Genomic DNA, 26,367 nt, shown 5'->3' on the forward strand with positions numbered 1-26,367 from the left:
CTGAATTACTCTAGGAAGCAACACTGAAGACACTGAAGTGTTTGAATGCCTTAACCATATATTCTCCTTCCTTGTAGATATGACCAGCATTCCTCCCTTTGAATCTCTTTGGAGCTGTGATTCCCTGCAGCCCCGAGCATCGCAGGCCTCTTTTGCTGAGGAGACAGACCAGAAATCTGTGTTCCTTGCACCTGGTTTCAGAGAGGTGTGTCAGACAGGACCTTCCAAACATGTCCTCTCTTCAGCAAACATAGTCCTCACCAATGACGCCTTTACTGAGAACACCAAGGATAAACCTCTGCTTTCCCAGAGCATGCTGAAGCTCATGTCTGACCCATCAAGCTGGAATCTCTCCACAGAGGAAAATGTATTTCCAGCCATAAGTCCTGAACATGGTTTAGGGTGCTCTGGTCCCATATCACTGGACCCCCCAGCTGAGACCACAAGAATTCTTGAGGCTTTGACTTTCCAATCATCTTTGGAAGGAAGTAGTGCTGTGAGCACCTTGCAACAAGTGGGTTTGGATGGCACCCGTTTCTCTGATGATCTGAGTGCCAGATTCCACTCTCACCGGCTGGACTCCTCTTCCTCAGGAGAAATAATGAGCATGCTTGAGGGCCGTCTCCAAACTGCTGAGCCACCTCTGGTTGTATCAACATCAGCTATTACAGCACATTCCTTCTATCCAGGGAGGGAGTGCAGCCTTGGGACTAGTATGACCTTTCCAAAAATACGAGCACCCAATACACCAAGAGACAGTATCCAACTAGCCAAGAGACATCACAGCCAACCACAGTCAGGGGCTAATTCTTTCCATCATGTAATGCACTTAGAGACTAGCACTTTTCAGCCCATAACAGACCCTCCAGTCAGCTGTGGGCACGTGGAAGAAACAGACATTGATGATGATGGAGTAATGGAGAAGATGGAGACAGAATGTGGCCTGCTGAGAGGAGAAGCTGGAACGTGTGAGGGAATGTACCACTTACCTGTAGAGCAAAGAGAAGCTGTGAGTTCTGAGGCTGGCACACTTGACCTGGGATGTAAACCTCCCACACCACCACTGCACCGATTCCCATCATGGGTAAGAAATGCAAGGGCAACAGTATGAGAAGTGCTGCTAATCTTTGTGCCCCATAGTTAGGCTACAACAGCTCTTGGCCTCAAGGAATTGTTACCTGTGGGCATCACAGGTTACATTCCTGAGCCACCAAGTCAGACAGTTTGAGATTATGGGGCATGCTGGTTTTCTTGACAGTTTTTTGTTTTAATTCTTTATAAGGGGGAAAAAAAGTCCGTTAAAAAAACAGTCATAGGAATGAAAATGAAAATGTACTGCATTGTGGTATATCATTATATGGGTCATCAAAAGTTAATCCTTAGTTCTGTTGTTTGTGTTTAAGATAGAAAAATTAATCATAAATGCAGTGGACCAGATCAGATAGCTCCAGAGTGAGAAAAAGCTGTGGATACTAGAATAGACACATGGATTAGATCTCAGCATTCCTATCTCATGGGTATGCTCCTGCTGTTAGGAAAATTTTGTGACAATCTTTGGTAAAGTAAATATACATGCCATGTTGTTTTTTCTTACAGTTACTTGTGAGGTCAGATAGATGAATTGTTTTTTAGTCCTAGAATTGTTCAGGATGGAAAAAGGAGCCTTCTCCTCATTCACTGAACAGGTCACCTGTCATAGAAGGAGATCAGGTTGGTCAAGCAGGGCTTGCCTTTCACAAACCCATGCTGTGTGGGCATGGTCCCCTGGTTGTCCTGTGTGTGGTGTGTGATGACACTTGGGATGGTCTGCTCCATGAGCATCCCCAGCACCAAGGTCTGGATCTCAGGCCTGTAGTTCCCAGATCCTCCTCTGGCCCTTGATGGTGCCACGTTTTCCAGGTTCCTGTCGGCTGGGACCTCTCTGGGTGACCAGGGCTGCAGGTAACTGGTGGGCAGTGCCTCAGTGAGCTCTTCTGACAGCTCCTCAGTACCCCCAGGGGGATCCCACCTGGCCCCACAGACCTGTGTGTGTGTCTAGGTGGCAAAACAAGTCACTGGGCATTCCCCTTGGGTTATGGGAGCTTCATTCTGCTCCACATCCATGTCCTCCAGCGCAGAGGGCTGGCTACTTGGAGAACAACTGGTTTTACCATCAAAGACTGAGGCAAAGAAGGCATTGACTGCCTCTGTTTCTTCCTCATTCTTTGTCTCTGTTTCCCACTCATATACAATAAAGAATGGAGATTCTCTTTTTGTTTCATGTATTCTCTATTTGTTTCTTCTTAATATTCTATTTGTTTCTTTTTTCTTATGTGTTTATAGAAGACTTTTATTGTCTTTTACTGCAGTAGCCATATGAAGGTCTAGTTGGGCTTTAGTCCTCCTAATTTTTTCACTGCATAATTTCATGGTGAATTTGTAACCTTCCTGAGTCACCTGCCCCTTCATCCAAAGGTCACAAAGTATGAGTTCAGCCAAAGCTCTCAGATCAGACAGGCTGGTCTTCCTCATTGTCTCATCTTTCAACATATTCAGATGACTTGCTCCTGCACCTTAAAGATATCCTTCTTGAAGAATGTTCAGTCTTGCTGGATTCCTTGTCCATCAGTACTGACTCCTAACTAGGTTCAAACAGGCCAACCTGAAAAGTTAAAAATCAGTGTAGTATCAAAAAAGATGACTCTAATTTGCTTTCTTAAAGGCATGGGCAAACAAATGATTTATTGAAACTGCGAAGTCAAGTACTCATTGTTAATTCTTATGTCTTACAAAATTTTTTGGTGTACTTGACTTTGCAATCTTAAGTATTTTCATGTATATGTATTATGTGTATTATTTCATAGTGAATTTTGGTTGTGTGCTTTAAGGAACACCAAGAGATTTCCTAGATTTGAGGTTTATCCACTTCACACTGGTTGATGTCTTAGTCATAACTCTGCATCTAGATACAGAGTTGGGTTCCTGCTCTGGAATTTTTAGCAATTCATGAAGTGCTTGAGATCGTTTGAACTGAAAGCTCTGTATGTTGTTGTAACGGAGACACAGCCTTATTGAGATCATTCCAGGCATTTCTTTCATTCTCTTATTACAGAATGGGCATCCTGTGCAGCTTGTGACTCAATGAATTGTTCTGCTATAGGGCTGTTCTTAATTAATTTTAATGCATTGTTTATGATTTAGGAAAAAGAACATCTCTTTCCATGCTGTGATATAGTAATTTATAGATAATTGTGTGTAGGTGTTCCAGTGTGTGGATGTCACCTCTGTAGCTGGGAATTTGCACACAGTAGCACAGTTCCATTAGTGGTCATTCAAACAACATATGGGGTAGATAGAATTCAGTTATCTTTCTTAGAGAGCCCCTCCTTCCTGCCCCAAGGTGTGACTGTGGTGTGATTCTGTGGCATAGGCATTTCTGTCTGTAAGAATTTCATTTTTGCCTGATCATTGTTTGTGGTGTTTTTGTTCCAGGAGAGCCGAATCTATGCTGTGGCCGAGTCTGGCATGAGGGTGTCTGAAATGGCCATGGTGAATGAGACTTCCAGCTGCTGTAAGTTGTAGACTAGATCCATCCTTAGAGGGAGTTCATGGTGACAGTGTGGGACCTGAGCTTCTGGCTGTTCACATTTCTTCATTTCCTTGCCTGCTTTCAAAGTAAATTTGACCTCATAGGTAGCCTCTCTAAAGGAAGGGAGGAGGATGTATCTAACTCTGGGGATGGTTGGTGCTGGGCTGTTTGTGTCTCTATATTCAGGGACATCTTCAGGGATTCCATTATCTCCTCCATCAGTTTTTCAGCCAGTCTTCTGCTTCTGCATGTCTTTGGCCTGTTTTCAGTCTTCTGATTCACCATCACCTTTGCCTGTTAGGGCTTTTTTCTGTTTGTACCTGGTACACCAGATTGCCATTGTACCATGGGGAGCACAGGGTGGGTAATGTGACTTACAGGCTGAATGAAGGGAACATTGCAGCTATCTCTGGGAATTGTATGGAATTAATAACACATCTCCTGACCTTTCTGAAGCCAGACTGTCCAGGATGGCAGTTCTCCGTGTGCTTCTCCATTAAAACCTCCTTCTTTTCACCAGTTTGTATTATTTGCTCTCTTGCTTTCTCTGAATTTCCCCAGTTTCCAATTTCTCGTGTTCAGCTTCTGGGCCATTTACCTATCTCATCTACAGAAATGTCACAGTGCCAGTCTACACTACGCTGAAGGGGGTAAGGAGTTACCTCACTTTTCCTGTTGTGGAAAGCATGGTCCAGGGCTGATAGTAATTTGAGACAAAACAGGATGGAATTGTGAAGTGAAGGAAACAAAATTAGAGAATGTCAGGGAGTACTGGACATCAAAAGAATGCAGAAAGAGTAGCAAATGTTAAATATATTTGAGAACACAGAACATTGCCACAGGTTTTGGTCCAGGAAGTTGCAGTGTGCATTATGGAACCTAGAGGTGACAGTGAGTGTAGCCTAAGGAATGAAATGAAACATAAGGGTCATGGAAGAGTAGGAGGGTGTAACCAGAGGAGACCCAAACAGTTCAGATTAGAGAGTCCATCTTGGAAGTTCTCAGATTAGAGGGGGAGGAACTGAGGAACCCTGGGGCAGAAGTGGCCAAGGCAGCATGGAAATGAAGGGTATGGGTTGCTCTGTCTCCTGATTGAGCGGGGCGGGATTATCCTGGGGAAATTATTATCCTGGTGAAACTCTTCTCTCACACACTAACCATACAGGTCTGTTTTCCAGAAAGCCACACAGATCAGCAATGTGCCTTTCTTAGATGAGTCTTCAGGCTCTGATGATGACTGTGGGTCCCATGCCAGCTTCAGGACTTCAACTGCTGGATCTGAGAACAGGAAAGCTAGCGTGCCAGGCAGCCCTCGTGCTGTGAAGAGAGGTAAAGTGGGAGTATTGCTGCTGAGCAGGATGAACTTTGCCATCAGAGCAAAGATGGCTTGAACACCATCATGAGTGACAGGCAAATGCTCAGCCAGAGTGATGCTAACAAGGAGTTCTCCCAGAATGTGTGTAGACATCAACAGTAGAAACCTGTTCTTGTAGATGGTATTTACTGCTGATAGATTTCCACTCAGGCAGTGGCTAAACTAAGACTGTGGGAAGGATTGCCCTCCCAAATTCATCATGCATCCAATCATCCTTACCTTTGCTGTGACTTCTCCATGGAAGGAAGCTAGTACTGACACAATGCAAAAAATGCTTTTTTGTCTTTGTCATTAATAATTTCTTTTTGTCTTTGTCATTGGTAATTTTTTGACCACTAAGTACATCTCACGTGTCTTTGAGAGACATCAGGTACTATGAGTCCTGATTAGGACTATTTTTCTTGCCTGCTGGGAGGGCTAAACTGGTTGTTGAATAGAACTTTCGTTACCAAAGAGAGATTTGTTACCAAATTTTGTTGGTTATCTCTAAAATAGAGTCTTATTTCATGTAGTCTTAACTTCTGTTGTGATGCATTGGCAGATGTGTCTGTGCATTGCCATGTGGTAATGTGTTCTTACCTGTAGTAAAAGATTCACAGAAAGCAAAGCCCCATTGCTAGTGAAGAAGCCTTTTCCTTTGTTGAAATCAGAAGGGTTAAGATTTTATAATGGATGTTCCCAGATGAAAACAAGCTGTCTCTCCTTCAGATGAAAAGTCTGTTGATTTTTTTTAAAAATATATATTTCAATCTGGTTTTATTCAGCAATAGATTTATTTCACTGTCAGTATCCAAAAGTCACTTTTCACTACTGTCTTCCTAGGGAAATAAAAAGAGGCCTCAGAAGTCACGTTATTGGGGTGTGAGTTTCCAAAGTCCGATCTGATTTGTCCTTCTTGAACATAAAAAAAAAAAAAAAAGCCTTAATGGTGAATGCAGAAACTTTTTTGGAGTGTACAATATTCAGTGCATGCTTTGTCTAGCCACAATTCTAATTCCTTACTTTATTTTGAACAGGTGTATCTGTGTCCTCACTGAGCTCTGAGAGTGACTATGCCATCCCTCCTGATGCCTACTCCTTGGATGGTGACTATTCAGAGCCAGAACATAAGCTACAGCGAACATCTTCCTATTCCACTGATGGTGGAATCTGCACTGTAAGTCTTGCACTGTAACTGCTATGCTGCACTTGCAAAGGGGTGCAAACAGAGCCTTGGCCTTAAGAGAGAAGTGTAACTACAGTATATTGAGTAATCCCCCAGTGAAATGATCTTTGATGGCTGCTACTAACAAAGCAGAAAATTATGGGAGACGAAACAAATGTCTGGGCTCGATTTCAGCACAGTTTCATTTGTATTTTGAGAGGTGCAAGATGACCTCCTTTCCCCTCTGCTCTGTCTTCCAGGAGCCCATGGAGAAATCAGGCTACTTGCTGAAAATGGGCAGCCAGGTAAAGACGTGGAAAAGACGATGGTTTGTTCTCAGAAACAGACAAATCATGTACTACAAGTCCCCGGTAAGTCACTGGGATACATTTCCTCCCCTCTAGAGGCTCAGAGAAATTTAATATACTGAAAAAACATTTTTGGTTAGACATGTCACTATTCTGAAAAGCATTACAAATATTAGAAAGATTCACTGTATGCATCAAATGAAGAAAAAAAGTATTTGTAGACTTGTCACTTAACAAGTGTCCAGCTGAATCTTTGAAAACTTGAATCTTGAAAACTTCCAAAGGTAGAAATTCAGCCACCATCTTGGTACCTATTGTATGTTGTACTGCCTTCCCACTTAGAAAGGGTTTGGTTTTTGGGTGTTTGTTTGGGCTTGCTTTTGTTTTATTAATCATAATGTCCAATCTGAACACCATAAGACAGCATTTATTATTACTGCCCTTGTTATACTGTCTGCCACTATTGAGGAGATGTTTGCAATGGGATCACACAGTCTCATATTTCACCTGGCAACCTGAGGCTGTCCATTCCAGCTCACGAATGCAGACTTCAACCTGCACGTGCATAATATACTGTATTTAAATAATCTAAGAGTCATCTGAGGTTTCCTACTGAAAAAATAGTTTGCTCTTCTTTCCTCAGAGTGATGTTATCCGCAAACCACAAGGGCAGCTGGAGCTGAATTCTTCATGCCAAATTGTCAGGGGTGAAGGGTCCCAAACATTCCAGGTAGGTGTTGCTTTTTTTTATCCTACACATAACCATACAGGCAGTAGCTGGGTGAGGGAGCACTTAATTCAGGCTTAATGGTACTGTGTGTCTCAATTGATAAGAGCTAATTTTATCTGGTCTCTATTTCCTGGCACAAAACAGGCAGTTGGTCTGATTAATAATGAGGAAAGAGCTAAATTGTAACCCAAGTACACCCTTTTGAAATAGGAATTTTTATTTTTGTCCCGTTTTACACCATAACACTTTCCTTTTTTTGCAGGAGTTAGAGCTTGAAATCTGTGGAGGAAAATGATTCTTAGAGCAATTAAAACCAGCTAGTACCTAGGATCTTTCTGAGAGACTTCTCTCACAAGATCTCAAGCCTGACTTTACATGCCTGAAGGATCTAAAGAAACATCTGAATAGTTTGATTCCTTTTAGAATTTGACTTCTAACATATTAGAAGTCAGCCCATCACTGGATTCACTTTTAAATCATTATTGACTTAATAAGAAAGACAGCATTAAAGTTTCTTTTGTACTTTGAAAGTTACATGGCCTAGCTTCTGAGCTACCTTTTGCCCTTAGGGAACTGAAGTTGCTAAGGCCTAATACAATTAGATTTATAGCATCTTTCCTCTCAGTCACAGGGTAATGAAGGCAAAATGCAAAACAAAGTGAAGGCAGCAAAACCCCATATTTATGTAATCACCTTTAAAATTAAAAACTAGCAGCAGTACTGAGAAACAAGAAAGGGTGAGAGAAGACACAAAGCCACAGTATCCACCAGAAACAGCAAGAAAGCTTGTGGAAATTGATTAATCTGAGTTTTGTTTTTTTCACTTGGGCTTTGAGGATTAGCACCTTTTTTCTTACCCTCAAAAAAATCTCTCCTGAATGACCAAAAGAACCTGTATGGGATAAAGAAACACAGAAAATGAAGAAAAGATTTTTAGGTGTGCAGCTTCATACTTTCTCACTCCTTTTCCTTTCAGCTTGTGACAGAAAAGAGAACCTACTTCCTGACAGCAGACTCTCCCAACATCCTGGAGGAATGGATTCATGTCCTACAGAGTATCCTGAGAGTACAAGTGAGCGGACCTGCTGGTGTTCCTCACAGTGATGCTAAACCTACTGTGAAAGGCTGGCTCACCAAGGTAAAATAATATTTAATACTTCATGTTTAGCTCAGAATTGACAGTGTACCAACTTCTTGGTTTGCACAGCAAATGTGAGCAACAAATTAGTATTTTGATACTCTCTGTAAGAGTAGGGAAGGAAGGAAAAGTGGCTCTAGATTTCTGTATTTCAGAGTGAAACATTAATATAAGTGATAAGGGGTGGGACAAACAAAGCCACTGAAAAGTACTGATTGTCAAGTAGTAGGTAATAACAAATATCTAGTTTATGTATGCTTTTCTTCAGCAGAATTCACAGCATGTCATAGTAAAAAAAACATGACATTCTGAATGTCACATTTAATTGATCTTTAACTTGGTGATATAGGAGAGTTTAAAAAAAAATGGCTTGTATGGTTTTAGGCTAGCATTTAGTTCTGTCATAACAGATTGTAGGTACATTGGTACAAAGTAGAATGGCTGAAAATTCTTAGTCTTTATATAATTTCCATAGATTGACATTGCAACCTACTGTGGATATTTTAATATAATTCTTGTCAGGTTCTAAAATGGCTAAGGATAACCTGTATCTGAAGGTTATTCATCTCCAATAGGAAACAGCTGTCTAGACTATAGGTTGGTCTTTTCTTGCTGAGATGAACTGCTTTGTTTTCATAATCTTTAAAATGTTATCCTTAATATTGTATTCCAGTATACAGAAATTGTAAGTTTTTATGAATGAGTAAAACGCTTCACAAAATCTTAGACCCATTCTCACAAGCACATATCTTCCATGCACTTGGGTGGGATGTACTTGCCTGTTTTTGGAAGGGGTGCCCTGTATGTTCTGAGAGGAGCTTATTTTAGCATAAAACAAATGATATATGCAAAGTTTTAAGGGAGAGTTGAATTGAAAGTTGAAGTCATAGAGTGTCATTCTAGCAATACTGCTGATACTAAAAACTTTATGTGTTTGTCCTCCTTACAGGTCAAGCATGGTCACTCTAAGCTGGTCTGGTGTGCACTGATTGGAAAAACTTTCTACTATTATCGAAATCACGAAGATAAGGTAATTTCTTTTTCTCCTTTTATTCTTGGACCCTCCTTTCCCATTTCTTATGACGTTTTCTTTACTGTTACTGCTTCTGTGTCTCAGGTCCTTCTTGGTTGTACTTCTTTTCTAACAGCACCTGTTCCACTAAGAGAATCAATATTTTCCCTGATTTTATCTTTTTAAGCTTAAATGACAGCAGACTTAAAAGGCAAGTGATTTCTCTTTCTCAGATGACTCTGTATCTTGTTCCTCACTTTCTCCACTTGGTATTGTGTAGCCTTTGAGCAAACTTTTATACAGCAGCTGATAGATCCTGCATTATCATCATGAAAACAGATAGTAACAACATTCTGGGAAGAGGGAAGCAATCAGTGTAATGTGCTTCCATTTCTGGACACCTTGCCCAATGGTCCATTACTTTGTCTTGGTGATGTCAAACCCAAGTTTTAGAATATCAAGAAATACTGTGACTCATATTTGGGATTGACCTCCAGAGTTAGCACAGCAGATAGCCTCTCTTTTGTCTGAATCTATAACTACTTACAAAATTTTAGAAGTATTTCTTTTCCAGTAGCAAGCAGAAAGTCTGACCAGGGTCAGAAAACAGTGGTTCAAGATACTAAGCAACTGACCCTCAAGTGTGATGGGAAGAAAGCAGTATCTTTTGGGAAAAAAAATCTTTTTATTTGCTTAGTCTCATTTTACTTGGCTTTTCTTTCCCAGTGTTCCCTGTCCATAATGGGAGATGAATTACATTTATCTAATGTGCTTCTGCTCCTCATAGTGTCCTTTAGGGCATCTGCCTCTGCGTGAGTCCAAGGTGGAAGAAGTAGACCGTTCCTGTGACTCTGATGAAGATTATGAAACCACTGGTGGAGGACTTCTGTCATCCCACTGTACACTGGTGATTCACCCACAGGACCAGAGTCCCACGTATTTACTTATCCGCACCAAACAGGAGAAGGTATAAAAAGCAGTCTTTTTTTTGGACAGCAAGAGTCTTTTGGTAACAATGAGCAAATGGGTCATACAGGCTTAATCTGTTGGTAGAAAACAGGTCTGAATTGACCCATACTGTTCTCATCCTTATGCCTAGAACACCTGGCTGTACCATCTGACTGTTGCAGCTGGTAGCAGTAATGCCACAGTGGGCACATCATACGAACAGCTCATTGGAAAGCTACTGGATGCAGAGGGAGACCCTAGTAAGTAAGCACCATGAACTCTTCCATGGTAGCAAAGCAGAAAGAATAATTTCAATTCCCAGTTTAATCCTGTCTAAGGTGTGAGGGAAGAGGATTCTCAGTAGTACATCATATGGCATGATGTCCTTCTCCCCTTGTTCTCAGACAAGTCCATCACATTGTCATGTCATTTATCAGAGCCTCTGAAATGTCTGTAATAGTAATTCAAATTCAAATAATGGACTGGAGCTTTAATTTTTCCCTGTCTTTGTTGGTCTTGATTTTCCTTTGCAGGAAATCTTGACCATACAAACAAGTGCTCTTTTCTCTAAATACACTCAAACACACTGACCTTCCCATCTGTTTCTGTTTGCACATATAAACTCTTACATATACATCCACGCTTGTCTGCTACTTCTCTTGATACCTGCTTATGAATTTATGTTTGTGCACCATATTTTCAAATATATATTAACATTTGCATTCATATTTAAAACTCTTCTTGCACTCTTACATATTCTGGACCCATATGTGGAGCTTGCTTCCTGTTGGGTAGTGACTTGCACTTATAAATACCCCCATTGCCGGCAGCTGCCGTGGCAGGGTTTGTGTTTCTGGTTTGAACACACACCTGAGCAGCTTCTCACTAGAATCCAGCTAATAAAAAGCTCTGATGTAGCAGGACTGATGCCAATACTTCTTTCTGATGATGACTAATGCTGCTGGTGACCCCTTATCCATGGTGGCTTTGCTGAAATCGATGAAGTGTCACCAAAGCTAGTGTGGCCTATTGCAGTGCTCCTTCTTTGGGTGCTTTGCCATCTCAGCAAGGCTCCTTGTCAACATGGACACTGTTCTTTCTCTCCTGTTTCTGACACTGCATGTTTTTGCCCATCTGTTACCTCAGATTCTCCTCTGTGGAAGCATCCTATGTTGTGCTACAGTAAAGATGGGTTGCACACATCCCTCACTACTCTGCCATCAGAGGCTCTACAGACTGAAGCCCTGAAACTTTTTAAGGTATTTAAAGGGACATTGCATGGTTTTCAGTTATTTTGCTCTGTTGTTGGGGCAGTAACATTGTTTGGTCATGTTGTACAACCAAATTTGTATTTACTGTCACTATGGGTTGCTTTAGACAGACCTGCTGGTTCGTTTAATTACAAGAGAACTGTTGGATTTTAAGTGTCATTCATTCTTTGGAGGTTTAACTTTTCCTGTGCAGAATCTAGGTTTAGAAGTAATTCTCCCCAGACTTTATGCTTAAAAATTAGCTTTTTCTTCCTCTTTCCTCTCAAGTAGCTGGATTGAAAGAAACAGAAACGATTCACTGGCAAACTCAGTTGTGTCAGTAAAACCAGTGGTGAAGCCGCTGGAGATGACATTTTACAAGTATAAGATCAGGAATGAGACTAAACAGTGTGAACACGGTAAAACACAGGCATGGAAAGCAGGAAGCACATTTTCCCTTCAGTTCCCTTGCTGACTTGTAAGTTCCTTAGGCCGGGGGAGGTTGAGTAAATTTCTTAGTTGCAATAACTAAGAAAGGAGGAAAAGGAATTAAGTATTTGCTCTCTTCCCTCCTCTCAAGGTTATTTATTAACTGTCTGTAAGTTAATAAATACATCTGGTGAACCTGACCTGGAAAGTACCAGAGAAAAGTTGCTGTATTTGTGGCACTAACTTCTACCCTTTTACAGTCCTGTCAGCTGTTCATCAATGTTCCTGTGGAGGCATCCTCTATTGATTACCATGTGTCACTTGCCCAGACAGCACTGCAGGTGTGCTTGACACATACCGAGCTGCAGAATGAAATTTACTGTCAGCTTGTTAAACAGACCAGCTGCCGGCAACCCCAGAACCACTCAGTCATTCAGGTCAGTTCCTCTTATTTAGTGCAACTCTGCAAAAACTTTCCACTTAATCCCGTGTTTTTAATTAGTAGCTATTGGACTGGTTCTCCTAAAATAGTGCTTGTGCTAAAGGTGTGCTGGGGAAAAGAGAATCTTAGCACTGATCTGCAAAGAAGAACACTAGGAATATAACTATTGAAAAACAAATTTCAGTTTAAATGTAACTGTTGACCACTTGCAAATGGTCTATTCAGACCATATTCAGAATCAAAGTTCATAGCTTGTGTGGTCTTGCTGTAGCTGTCACATGGTATTAATTTTGTTTTGCATTTTAGATAATCAACAGCATACAAGTCATGAATATTACTATTAAATGTGAAATCTGAATCTTGCACTGTAATTGTTGGGTAAACAAAATTAATAAGTTACAGCATGAATGTACGTACATGATTACAATATTCCCAGCTCAAATGAGACATTAAAATCATGTTGAATAATAATGGATCTAATTTGAATAAAATTTCCCAGTGCTTTTTTGGTTATGATTTTCAGTTACATAGTATTAATTTAAGTCTTATTTGTTGACTCAGTTGTGGTCACACTAAAATTTTCAGAAAGTAGCCAGTCATATAGAACTCTTCTCAGCATCCAGATTGAGATACAGAAGAGCAGTCTGTCTGACCATTACTGCCCTCTGAAACATCTTGACCTACACATCCAAACAGGGTCACTCCAAAAAGCACTGGTCACCATCCATCATTTTGGCTGTAGTATTCTGTGAAAGACTACAGGTAAGAAGTACAGAACGAGACTGATGTCCAGTTTTGTGTTCACAGTGCTGGCAGCTCCTGGCTTTATGTGCTCCTCTATTCCTGCCTCAACATCACTTCCTCTGGTACATCAAACAGCACTTGCAGCGACACGCAGACCCCAGGTAAGGACTGCAACAGCATTTCATTTGGCTCAGCTGACCGCCTCTTGCACCCACTACAGATAAGGAAGGAAGCAATTCTGGAACACACACCTATAAATACATATTGAGAGGGAGGACAGAAGGTTTCCAGTAGTATAAAGCTGTGCCCCTTCAACCATTCACATTAATTTGTCACTTAGATGAAGCTAGTTCACAAAACTGAGTGACCTATATTAGCAAAAGAACTTTTTATAGATATAACTGGAGCTATGTTGGGAAGTTTTTTGCTTTTGCAGCTACTTTCTTTTATTGACAGAAAGACAGACCAAAGTAATTACTTGGAATGAATTATTCAGATTTCAGGTGATTATGTTCTACTGCCAGGTTAGCAGGCAAAGTGACATAACAAAAGTGAGGCATAAAATATCTCAGGGAACCATAAAAAGTTAGGAAAAATTAACAAACCTGAAACATAAGTTAGTACTATTTTCTCCTACCTCTTTGGTATGTAACTATGGTAACAGCAAGAAGTTTTTCTCCATTGTTCATGCTGTGCTCTTTGTTTCCATGGTGATCTTTTCTTCAGTGTATCTGAGTGTCCTTAGTGGGGAGGTCACAGCTAGAGAAGTCTACCTGTCTGTTGCAAAAATACACTGTTGTTAGGACAAAAGTAAAGGAGTAAAAGTAAAAAATTAATTCAAACAAATATTCATATTCAATTAATAAGCCTAAATCTGTCATGGAACTCAAGCTAAAAGTCTCCTGGCACTGCAAAGGAAACATGTACTTCTATCAAGTATTTTATTTTCTTAACTGTTTCCTCACATTTGCTATTTCTTCTTAAAAGCAAAAATACAGGTATTGGGCACACCTCAGTGTTCAGGCTCTCTCTCCATTTGCTAAGCTAACATGTTAGGGATCTTTTGTCTAGTTACAGGAACCATCTCTTCAAACTTGTGCATTACCAGCTCCCAGATGACCCATTCAGCTCACTAGTGGAGCTGCTGTACTGTGGAGACTGTTGAATTTCATAAGGATTTGCTGGGCCTTATGTAATTGATTCATTGCATCAGCTTCAAGCTGTACTATGCTGATGGTCTGCCCAAAATCACCTTTGTCAACAAATACACTCCAAACAGAAACAAAGAGGAAGTTTATTTTTATGATCCAGCAATGAAACAATTATTAGGGCTAGAAAAAAACCCCCAGAAATTACATGAAAATGTGTCTGTGCTCACCTGTAGTTTAGCTTAGATTTAGAGCAGTTGGTAAAGGGATTTAGCATGACTCTTTCTCCCTAGCTCTAGGAATACTTACCTCTCTTTGGATGGAGCAGATACAGCTGTTTCTTGACCAGTTAAAGAGATATGCTCTCCCTGTTTCACACAGCAAACAAGACACTGGAATGTTTACGCTGCATAATGCCTAAGGTCTAGATCTATTCTAGGTATTAAAAGATCTTAATTAGAAGAATTATAATAATAATAATAATTATATATTGTTTTTTGTGAAAGGTGATCTCAGCGTACATATCCAGTCTCTAAGGGAGGAAGAAAAGTGGGACATAGTTCTAAGTGAGAAGTCACAGGGCTCAGGAGCATCTGGAAACCAGACATAACAGCTTCTTGATGAAGCAAGATTATCTATTTGAATATTGTTCAAGCTCATTACTGGGGAAGTGAATAATATATTGCTGCAGCCAGAACTCCTGACTTCCGTGTTGCTTGTAGGGATTTAACTGGAGATTTAATAATGTACTGAGCTCCTGAAGGCATCTTGAATGGAATTATTTTCTCATGCAAAGATATAGCACAGTTACAAATCCATATAAATCCTTCCATTTCAGAACTTATAGAGTATATACATTGTTAACATTTTTGTGAAAGGTGCAGCTGGCTGTTCCTGCTTGACTTTAGAGACACATCTTTTTGATGCCACTCAGTGGAGCACTCTTCAGTAGACAGTAAACTGATCCTCTCGGAAACTATCCCTATCCTATATTGAACTGTCAACAAATCTAAGCTTGCTTGGAATCTCTGTCGAGTCTCTTGGTTGGCATATAGGGTTAAATGGAAACTTACAATTTGTACAACCATGTAAATTAATAAACAGAGCTTGTAGTGCATTAGTCTCACAGGATTATAGAACTCCACATTTACCAGGACTTGACATGATAGTAACTGAATTCCACTGGCATGACAGCAAGTTTGAGGGTGAATTGACCTTGACTTGACAGATACTATGGCAGCAACAGGGCACAGAAGATGAAATGTGTCCATTCTACATAGAGGCAGGCAGGGAATACTCTTGTGTTTCCTAGAGAGTCCATTGTCTGCCTTAGTTTTACAGGTCCTTGGAGCTCAGATTTGTGTGGTAGCTTTTCACTTGGGCTGTTAGTCTGTTGAGATGAACAGTGTATCTGTGTAGAGACATATCTTTCCTTGAGCAAAAGCCTGAGGGAGGAATGTGTTGTCATGGCCTGGGAAACTGAAGAGGACATGGCACTAGGAGCATATTTGTGGTTCTCTCCTCATCTTTGCCTAGGACTGAGATAGGCAAGTATGCCATCTACTGCCAGAGATCAGTAGACCGCACCGTGCAGGCTGGAGAGCGGGAAGCTAAGCCCTCCCGGATGGAGATCGTGTCCATCCTGCTGAGAAATCCCTACCACCACTCACTCCCCTTCAGCATCCCAGTGCACTTCATGAATGGAACGTACCAGGTGAGCCACCACAGCTGCCTTTCTTCTGGGCACTAGAGGACTGCACCATAGCCTGCCTCTTTCACGTGGATGTATGGTACCATGCTATTTATAGACGTCAGGAATTGGGAGATAAACACTGCTTCTCTTTTTTGCTGTACTAGCTGATTTTCCAGGAAAGTGAAAGGAATTCACCCCTAGCTCTACAGATCTTGGGAAGAAAAGGTAGCTAAGAAAAAGGGAGAGAAGTTGGAAGTGTCTCAATATGGGAAAGATATGAATATGTATGTGATATGAAGAGAGACAATACACAAGTGTTGTCACTGGAGCTGGCAGTTAATCCTGAGATGCTAATCCATAGGAAACCACCTTCATTAGTTGTGATACCCATCAATGGTCTCTGTTCTTGTATCCTCAGTTAAGTCTTCTTTCATTGCAGGTTGTAGGTTTTGATGGTTCCTCATCAGTTGATGAATTCATCCAGAGACTGAACCAGGAAACAGGAATGAGGAAGCCATCCCATATGGGATTTTCTTTGTTCACAGATGATCCTGCTGGCAGGAATTTGGAGCACTGTTTGCCTGGCAATATGAAGGTATTTATTTTTCTCCTCTTCTACCTTTAGTATGCATCTTTGAAGGACTGTTAAATGGTTAATAAATCTTTCTTAATGAATGAAGATCAAATAAGCTTGGATATTGTCTATCTAGGTTAATAATCACAGATGAGATATTAATTCCTGCACTGGGTCACAACAACCCCATGCATCCCTACAGGCTGGGGGAAGAGTGGTTGGAAAGCTGCTCAAAGGAAAAGGATCTGAGGGTCTTGGTCAACAGCCATCTGAACATGATCCAGTAGTGTTCCCAGGTGGCCAAGAAGGCCAATGGAATTTCTGGCCTGTATCAGAAATAGTGTGGTCAGCAGGACCAGGGAAGTGATTGTCTCCCTGTACTCAGCACTGGTTTTGTGCCCCTCACAATAAGAAAGACATTGAGGTGCTGGAGTGGGTCCAGAGAGGGGCAACAAAGCTGGCAAAGGGTCTGGAGGGGTCAGTCTGATGAGGAGCAGCTGAAGGAGCTGAGGTTCTTTAGCCTGGAGAAAAGGAGGCTCAGGGGGACCTTATTGCTCTCTACAGCAGCCTGAAAGGAGGCTGTAGCCAGGTGGGAGTCGGTTTCTTCTCCCAAGTAACAAATGACAGAACAAGAGGAAGCAGCCCAGAGATGCCTCAGGGGAGGTTTAGATTGCCTATTACAAAATTACTTCACTGAAAGAGTTTCTCAAGCATTGGAACAGGCTGCCTTGAAAAGTGGTGGAGTCACTGCCTCTGGAGGTATTTAAAAGATCTGTAGATGTGTCACTTGGGGACATGGTTTAGTGGTAGACTTGGCAGTGCTGGTTTGATGATTAGGCTTCCTGACCTTAAAGGTCTTTTTCAAACTAAATGATTCTGTGATTCTATAATTAGCTAGCCTAATCTGATACAGTTCTTAATAGAAAGATCTATTTTAGTAGGTGATAAATCGGTCAAATTTTAAAAAGTCTAACTCAGATTTTAGCACATATTAAAGTTGAATTTGTCTTGACTACAAAATTGAAACATGGCTGAGCTAGCCAGCATGATCAGATATCACAACTGACTTCAAACATGACCCTCCTAATTGAGACAAATTTATGTTAGGCTGTGAGTCTTTTGGCATGTCTATAAATTCCGTCTGTTGGATTATGAAGTATCTCTGTGCTAGCTCCAGATAACTCAATCTTTAATTGTTCATGAGCATACTTAGGGGAGAAAGCTCTGCTGAGTATGGCTTCACTTTCAGAAAGAGCGTAGTGACTCAGATCAAGGGGGAAAGAAAGAGATGAAGTGTTAGCACCTGTGACTTCCATCTGGAGATTTTTACCCGTGCTGCAACTGAATTGAGCAGCCTTAATTGAGCAGGGTGGCTGCCATGAATGAGATCCATCAGATTCTGGTACAAATCTGTGAGAATAATTTGAAGATGCTTTCAATGCTTTGAGAACAGCATTAATGGAGGAATGAGTGTGGTGGCAACTTTGAAGAGATCCTGATACCTGTGGGGAACTTAATCAATTTTTACACAGTGTAACATTTCACATTAAGCAACAGAAGGAGAAGATACCAATAACCTTGAAATAGATGGTTTAAAAGGAAACTACCACAGAGAGTGCCAAATTATATAGTTTGTTTTCATGGCCTGATACAGATCAGGTAATCTGGAGCTTTGCTGGTAATTGGACCATCTGGAGAGATGAGGTATCAGAGCAAACAAAGGAGCTTGAGACAATCAAAGACATCACTTTGCCTTGGCAAGTAAAAAATAATCTGTAAATCTTGGTAGCTGAAGAGAGGTTTGGAGATCTGATTACGTATTTCATGTGGTTGCTTATGCTCACATTCCTTTCATTAAAAGAGAAGTAGGGGCTTTCATTAGACCACTTGTAAAAGGACTAGAATAACCAGGAGGAGCTGAATGGAACAACAACAAAAAACCCAACAAAATACCATGTTATTATGAAAAATATGTCTGAGTCACAAAGTTGGAATCTAGGACCAAACATTCCCAAAATTTGGACATTCACATCCAAGGGCTTGGTGTAGCCATGCACATTCTGCTGCTGTTCAGAGGACACATTAGTTTGGCTTTAGTTTGGCTTTAGTTTGGCTCAGGAGGGCACTTTTGATGTAAACCTACCAATCATTCCTATTAACCATGCTTTGTCTTCCATTAAGGAGTAGCCTGAGAGCCTGAAATTGATTCTTTTTACATGAAACATGGACTGGAAGATGTCATCCAGCATAGCAGTGGGCTTTCAGGTCACTCAGTCAGACTACTAGTGTGGGCATGGAGACTTAGGAATGGGTGTTTGTGCAGATCTGTTCCTCCTGAGCTTTGCTATTTGCTAAGGTAAATATAGCCATGAGAGTTACTACCAGACCAGAATTCATGTGTTCCCCTGCAGGTTAGAGTTTTCAGTTGGAATGCTTTAATTATTGCATACTGTGCAGTAGAAAAAGAATGTGTCGTGTCACTTTGAGCTGTGTTCGTGTTGATCCAGGCTATTTCTTGTGTGTTTTACAATATTTTATTCACTTACTTTCCTCTCAAGCCTTGGCTATATATTTCACCTCAGTTTTTGTCTCCTTTCTCCTTGATATTTTTTTAAGATCTGTGATGTCATTTCTAAATGGGAACAAGCCTTAAAAGAGTTGCATCCTGGAAAATATGAAGGTGGCACAAGAATTGTAAAGTTGACCTATAAGAACAGGTACTGTTCTCTGTTGGGTGGCATTATTAGTGCTGTTCATTGAACATTCTAGACTGCATGTATCTGTGTAGATGACCAGTAATTTGTAGTATCATTGGTGCCAAAACTATTTTAGCTAAGATGTAGTTAAATCCTACAGGAGATGTGATGGGTTTTGTCTGTTAAATATACAAAAGTATATGGCCTAGGGGTAAAGCCCAAACCACTTTGCAATTGCAGAATAGACTTAAAATGAGTTTACAACTAGATGTAACACAATAAGGCATCCCTGGCACAATTTATTTTGCCTAGATCCTAAAACATAATTGAAGAATGTTAGGTGAGAGGAAGAGAGACCTAGAGGAAAAATCACTAGTGAAAACAAGTATGCCGAAACTTGCAATTAAGTGAACAATCACAAAGATGAAAAAGATACAAGAACAATGTTCTAAATCATATGAACTGTAGAAGAGATATGTAGTAGCCATGCCCAAACTTTATAAAGAAAGAAATGTTTAAAGTTAGATGATGAAAGATGGTAGAGAAGGGAGGTACAAGATAAAGATCTAAATCAAAAACTGGAATGAGTTAATCACTTATATTACAGATAGGAATTCTGGGTTACAGTAAATCAAGAGCTGTATGAGAACAAGGAATGAATTCTCTTTGTAGGCGAAACAAAAGCTGCCCCAAAGCTGAACAGAGAGCTCAATATTGAACATATGAAGATTTTGTTGACTGTAATGGTGGAAACAAATTCCTGTCAATTTTGTTCATTGGTATAGTAGAAGTGAAAGTAGAAGTTAGTGCTTTTGGCCCAGAAGGCTGTATTTATTTCAGGAGTGAAACTTTGCAGTATTATTTTGTTGGGCTGGAATGTGCATAGGCTAGACAGCAAGGATGTTTTGATAAGGTCTTTCCAAGGCTTGACTGTTCTAACATGAAGGACTCTGATAAGACATTTGTAAGGTCAATATGGTCCTAATAGTGTAGTTAATCTCAAAGTGACATAAAAATAAATAAATTGATCCACTGGAATGAATATATCATGTAGTGAAATTGTGGGATTTATGGCCATAGATGTAGCTTGAAATTAGTATGTGAATTAGTTGCTATGGACTGTAAGTATGAGGAATGGTTCTGGGAAGCATTCCCCAAACTGGTGTCTTCAACCCCAAAAAACAATAGGATGCTTTGATTTACAAGCATGTTTCCTTAAACAAAGTCTGCTCATTGGGTTTCTTTTTTCCTGTTGAAGCAAACTGAAGCATTTTTTAATAAGTCTTCAGTGTAAGTGGTCAAATCCAAGCTGGCAAGTCTACAAGTTTGCCTCATAGAAGCTTATACATGTAGAGCAGAGGTAGTTGTGTTTTCTTTCTAAGCAGAGAAGACCATAATTTAAATATCACCTGTTTGTGCTTGATGGGGATGAATGGACACTGATTTAGCTGTGTTTAATAAGGGTTCACTGTCCAGAAGTGGTTAGCTTACAGAATTCAAGTAGCCTCCAAAGCTAGAATACATGTTTTGAGCCTCCTTGCTCAAATCTTGTTCAGAAGGGAAGCACCTCAGCTCTCAAATCTGTCCAGTACCCCCTCAATGAAAAAAAAACCCCAAAACAAAACACACTTTTATTTTGCCTCATCTTGATTCAATTTCCCAGCTGTACTTTCAGTACACAGTATCTTTTTACCTTCACAATCCTCTCTACTTTTTAGGCTGTATTTTCGGAGCCAGGCCAAAGGTGAGACAGACCGTGAACGGTTGCTACTGGCCTTCCAAGTGAGCAATGAAATAGCCAATGGAAGGTTTCCTGTTAATAAGGAGCTAGCTCTGGAAATGGTGGCTCTAATGGCTCAGGTGAGTATGGCAGAAATCCTTTCTGTTGTCCTCCTTCAGCTGTGCACTATGTTCGACTAAGCAGCAGCTTTTTACCTCAAAAGCACATCAAACATACAGTGTGGTGTATCAAACAAACACACTATCAGATGTACCATGGCAAATACATTACAGCAGCATACATGTGTTAGAACCCTTTTGCTGCAGGGAAATTTGCTCTAGCTGTGCCTTTCCTTATCAAGAAAAATACTGGAAAAAACAGAGTGAGGCTGGACTGTCACCAGACCTGCTCCAGTTAGTACTTTGGTAGAGGTACGGAAATAGTACCACCACTAGAATTCCATTAACAGTAAAAACTTCCCCTCTTGTGCTGCCAGTATCCTCTTACTCAGGAAGAGCATTTTCTAACACCCCCCCCATTAGATCTCCAGGTTTGCATTTAGTATTTTACCACATAAAACACACATTGTGGGTTGTGGGGATAAGCAGTGTAATAGTTTTTTTACTGACCTGTAACTGAGTGTTGTATTTGTTAAAACAGCATAAACTGAGGTGAAGAAGCTGTGGACATGGTCCAAACTATTTACAATTATGCTGTTGTTTTAATTGGCCAGTTGAAAATAAATCCCCAAGGCCTGGTAGTTTATATGAATGTGTCTCCTCACAACAAATACCTGGCTGAGATTATGTTCCACTCTCTTAGACCAGTAGATAATTCCTTGAGCAGTCGTGTTCTCAGTGGTTGCTCTTTTGTATACATTTACTGTGGTTAATGCTGTAGACAACATTCCCCAGCCTGTGTCTTTTTGCATGACTAATAAACACAGTAGTTTAGTATAATAAACATAGTAGTTATCAGTATGGGTATTCATGGAATGTTCTACAACATTAAAAACCTCATAGTTCTGTTGCACTATAAGCTATAATGTTGTCTTAGGTGGAATATGGGGATTTGGATCGACCAGGATCTTCAGGTCCTGGGGGAACATCACAATTGAAAATGCAGCATCTTCTCCACCAAGTTTTAGATAAATTCTACCCCAAACACTACAAGCAAAACATTAGTCCTGAACAGCTCAGGTAAGCTGTTGGTTCTTCAGTACTTCACACTGAGATCAGCTTTTACTTGCCAAATTGTCTTTACATTTAAGAAGTTTCAAGGAGCCCTGTCAAGATTATTTGATGTATAAACTCAAACAAAACAGAAGTGTCAGGAAAAAATTCCTTTAAAAGGAAAAACAACATTAAAAGAGCCAAATCACCAGCTAATTCTGCCGTAGACAAGAAATTTAGGTCTTTCACTTCCAAATTAGGCATCTCAGTTTCAAAAAACTAACCCAAGCCTAAAATGAATTCTGAGTTTTTGTTTTACGCTTACCCCAAGGGTCAGTTGAATCAGATGCCTAACATTTGCCATGAGCCCGAAAGCCAGCTTGTGTGGGTTGCTTCAGGCCATGCAGTAATTCTGGTAGGATATGTTTTGGCAGGGTTTTTTGTTGCTCTGACTTAGAAATTCTTACACACAGTGCAGAGAGCTCTGTGTGTACAAAATTCAGGTGTTGCCACAGATTTCAGATCTATCTGATTTTAAGTGAGAGAATTGTCTTCCTATGGATCCTAAGCTACTTAGGCATGCAGTGGTGGAACTAACACAGTTAGCTACCTCCCTTTGGAAGCAAACTCCATCCACATGTAGCATGGTAGCTGCCAAACTAGTGAGCCAGATCAAGAGTGAGTTAATATATATTGCCACTCCATGTAGAGCATACTACAGGCAAGGTATGAGGAAGGTGATAAAGTATGTGGAAGTAGAGAAAGGCTAAAATAAATTCAGATTCTAGAACTGATAGTGCTAACAGCCCCCTCTGTAAGTGCTGTGTAGAACAGCCCTTTTGGAGTAAAGAGGTACATTTATTAACTGTTCTAATTTTACACATCTTTCCTTGGAAGACATTAGTAAATAATACAGTCTTGTGTTTTGGATTCCTAAAGGCAACTGACAGACAGGCTGGCGACAAAGTGGATGGTGCTGCAGGGATGCTCTCCACCAGAATGCATTCGAATTTATTTGACAGTGGCCCGGAAATGGCCTCTCTTTGGAACCAAAATATTTGCTGCTAAGGTAACTGGAGCTCACTTTTGTCCGTTTTCAAGAGTGAATTATCTGAGCAGAGACATATCTACGGTAATCTTTGGTTAAAAAACCTCTTTGGATAACATGGGTTGAAAATGCTTCTACTTCAGAAAGGGAATAAATTGAAGAACTCTGCTCTGAAAGAGCAGCCTTGGTACCATGTAGGTTGAAAAATAAGGAAGACAAGTATATCCTAACCACTAGAGGTTGCTAGTGTTCAGTAAATAAATACTGACGATTCCCTGGCTGTGACAATTCATCATGATACAGAGTCCTTACAAGCCTTGCCGAATCTTTCTCAGGCAGGAATTTTCCTGGACATCAAGGCTGCAGTGGTAGTTTAAAAAATAAAATTTACATACCACAGTGTGGGAGGAAGGGAAAAGTCCCCCTGCTTAGTCACACCTGGCAGCTGTTGAGGACTCATTCTCCTCCCCAAAGGAGAATGGGCACTTCAGTCCTGTTCTTTGCTGGATGTATTCCTTGCCACATGAGAGAGGCAAGCACTGCTAATGTCCTGTTGCAGAAACAAAAATGAAAGTACACACTGGGTAAGCTACCAGCCCACAGGCATCAGTGGGAGAGCAAAGAACCAGCTGGAGGGAGTGGTTCCCGCAGTAGCTTGTACCGTTCCTCACGCCATTGCAGGCTAGAGCTCTGTACCTGCTGCTTATGCCTGAACTAATGTTGTAGCACATAATGGCTGGCTGAGAAATCCTGTTTTGGCATTAACCATCTTCCCCATCCCAGCAGAAGTTTCTGCTGTTGAAGGCTTGAGGGAGGTCTTCTTCATGGTTACATGTCTCTTGTGTTGAAGTCAAAGCTGCTCTGGTTACAGAAAAAAAGTCTAATGGTGAAAGGGACCTCTTGAGTAAATGTACAAGAAGTTTTCAAAAGACAGTTATTTCCACTGTCAGGACTAAAAGAGGTTACTGTCAGAAGAGGTTACTGGTATTTGAGGTTACTGACAGAATATGTAATTGAGTGTACTGAAGAATCAGAATAAAGAATAGGTTCACCCACAGGTGAAATAATGTTGGTATTCCTGATGATTAACTTATTTTATAACTTTTCAGCAGTTGAACAGCAAAGCCTATGGCATTAGCTGTGTAATAGCAGATTCTCAGGAAAGATTTTATGTCATTAGCCTTAACAAGTCATCTTCAACAGACAACTGATGCACATTTGTCGTAAGATTCTGTAAGAAACAAAATGGCATCGATGTGACGGTACTGGGTGCCCTGGCATATAAACCAGCAGGTTTCACTGCCTTCCTGATAGGAGCAATATAGACACATGTGCTCAGCAGAGTTGCCATGCTGTTGCTCTGTCCTAGCATTTCCTTCAGTTTTAACCACATGGATGGCATCTAATTAATTTCAAAGACTTTGTTATCCTTGTATCTCTTGTGCCACTACTCCAAAATGTGTATGTAAATCTGAAAATGTTATTACAGATTTTGGGGAAAGCTATCTTAAAAATCAAACCAGCTCACACCAGTAAACCTTTAGGGTTTTTTCTCATCTTCACTTTATCCGTAAGTCTTAACGTTTATATCAGAAATCATTCTGTGGTGGTCAAGAAATACCTGAATTAATAATTTTCTTTCTCTCCAGCCTATTTTGCCTTCCTCATTGGAAGGCTGTCCAGTCTGGATAGCTGTGAATGAAGATGGTATCAGCATACTGGATTATAACACAATGGTATGTTGAAGAAGCATGAAAAGAAATTCCCCTGAGTCCAGTGAAAGTCACTAACAGTTTGTCTTTAACTTCAAATGGATCCAGTAGTTTGTAAAAGTCAGAGGGAAGTCAGTGTTATGTTTGAACACTCCATAGACAAAGGAAAATTACAGCTGCAGTGTAAGGTAGGGCAGCAAGCATGTTCATACATCTTGCAAAATCTCAGTGGTGTGTGCTTTACTACCACCATCTGGAATATAACAAAATCTGTACTCTGAAGTAGTGAGGCATTGAGCACACCAGGAGAGAACTAGAAACATGATCTCACTTGAGCTTTCTGTGCCAGCTCTAACCTATAGAGCCATCTACTGCCCTTAACTGCTGGAGACCTGGTGTTCTTGCAGGAAGTAGTAATAATCTGTTAGTTTAAGGTAGACATTTGGAGTTTTTCCCAGAATTATAACTTTTTCAAACTCTGTCTGCAGCATTTGAAGGTGTCTTATTCATACTCCTCTGTGCTGACCTTTGGAGGCTGTCGAGATGACTTCATGATTGTAGTCAGTCAAATGAAAGAAAGAAGTTCTGGAAAAAATAGCACTGAAAAACTCCTCTTCACAATGGCAATTCCAAAGGTAATTACAAATGAAAAGTGAGTTTCTTTCCAGCTGGCAGCATCAGGGCTGGGTGTTTTGTACAAGCCCTGGGGACTGGTACTTGTGACCGCTGCACTAGCTATATATGTTCAACAAATCCTTTGTAAGCTGGAACCTTTTAGCAAGAGATTTATTCTACCTGACTCTTAGAGCTTCATTTTAAAACAGAACAATTCCATGGGAGAAAGCCATTTACAAAAGCTATGTGATCAGTAGATTCTAAAAATCAAAGGGCATTCTTATCTCTAATTGACCTTCAGTTAATAATTTTCTCTTTTCCCCAGATTGTTGAAGCAACACTTCTGATTGCCAGCTACATTAACTATCGTTCAACTCCTTCACTGCTGTCTTCCACACAGCCCTCACGAAGCAAAACACCTGCTAAGAAGCTCTGGGAGACTGAAAACCGGTGCTTTTTTCCTTCTGTGCCCCGAAGCACAAAGGGGCCCACCCTGCTCTAAGGGCTTGTTCCGTATCAGCTGATTTTGTTGGTTTTATACCACAGATTAATGCAGGCTCTGATGCTTTTTCCATAATAATAGACAAAGTTCCTTAGAGGTAGTGTACTTTCTCTTAAAACAAAAAAAAACACCAATATTTATTTGGGGGACTGTGCAGGAGTTTTCCTTTCCATGACACATTCCATCCAAAATACCATTCCTCAGGTCATTTGCCTGCACAGTGCTCCAGTCATTACATCTGCACTCATTCTTCTATCTCCTACTGTACTGCCTTGCTTCACAAGTACATTTTTTTGGATCCCTCCCATTTTTAGCTTTCAAAAGACAGAAACTTTTGTGTCCTTGCTGAGACATGAAAGAAAGTCATTGCTGAGAAGGAAGAGGAATTAAACTCACAAG

General features: G+C 40.6%; 1 protein-coding gene across 15 annotated transcripts in view; it reads left to right on the forward strand.

Annotated features, from left to right (window-relative positions):
* PLEKHH1 (pleckstrin homology, MyTH4 and FERM domain containing H1) overlaps positions 1–26,367 on the forward strand; it is an 81,624-nt gene that overhangs the window by 44,989 nt on the left and 10,268 nt on the right. For 9 of the 15 annotated variants that reach the window (XM_086895880.1, XM_086895883.1, XM_023928292.2 and 6 more), the window contains 23 exons: positions 78–1,084; positions 3,472–3,550; positions 4,130–4,218; positions 4,747–4,897; positions 5,960–6,099; positions 6,348–6,458; positions 7,039–7,125; positions 8,102–8,263; positions 9,213–9,293; positions 10,063–10,242; positions 10,375–10,483; positions 11,370–11,482; positions 12,163–12,339; positions 13,152–13,249; positions 15,773–15,950; positions 16,369–16,524; positions 19,120–19,220; positions 20,918–21,059; positions 21,976–22,118; positions 23,031–23,160; positions 24,789–24,875; positions 25,340–25,486; positions 25,792–26,062. In XM_086895880.1, the coding sequence (XP_086752006.1) occupies positions 78–1,084; positions 3,472–3,550; positions 4,130–4,218; positions 4,747–4,897; positions 5,960–6,099; positions 6,348–6,458; positions 7,039–7,125; positions 8,102–8,263; positions 9,213–9,293; positions 10,063–10,242; positions 10,375–10,483; positions 11,370–11,482; positions 12,163–12,339; positions 13,152–13,249; positions 15,773–15,950; positions 16,369–16,524; positions 19,120–19,220; positions 20,918–21,059; positions 21,976–22,118; positions 23,031–23,160; positions 24,789–24,875; positions 25,340–25,486; positions 25,792–25,968 (3,845 nt within the window). In that variant the 3' untranslated portion in view covers positions 25,969–26,062. Of the gene's footprint in view, positions 1–77; positions 1,085–3,471; positions 3,551–4,129; positions 4,219–4,746; positions 4,898–5,959; positions 6,100–6,347; positions 6,459–7,038; positions 7,126–8,101; positions 8,264–9,212; positions 9,294–10,062; positions 10,243–10,374; positions 10,484–11,369; positions 11,483–12,162; positions 12,340–13,151; positions 13,250–15,772; positions 15,951–16,368; positions 16,525–19,119; positions 19,221–20,917; positions 21,060–21,975; positions 22,119–23,030; positions 23,161–24,788; positions 24,876–25,339; positions 25,487–25,791; positions 26,066–26,367 lie in introns of those variants that run through there. The other 6 variants (XM_086895888.1, XM_086895879.1, XM_086895887.1 and 3 more) reach the window with 2 other exon arrangements.

The sequence above is a fragment of the Cyanistes caeruleus genome, chromosome 6 (assembly GCF_971803275.1).
Source record: "Cyanistes caeruleus chromosome 6, bCyaCae1.hap1.1, whole genome shotgun sequence".
Lineage (NCBI taxonomy): Eukaryota > Metazoa > Chordata > Aves > Passeriformes > Paridae > Cyanistes > Cyanistes caeruleus.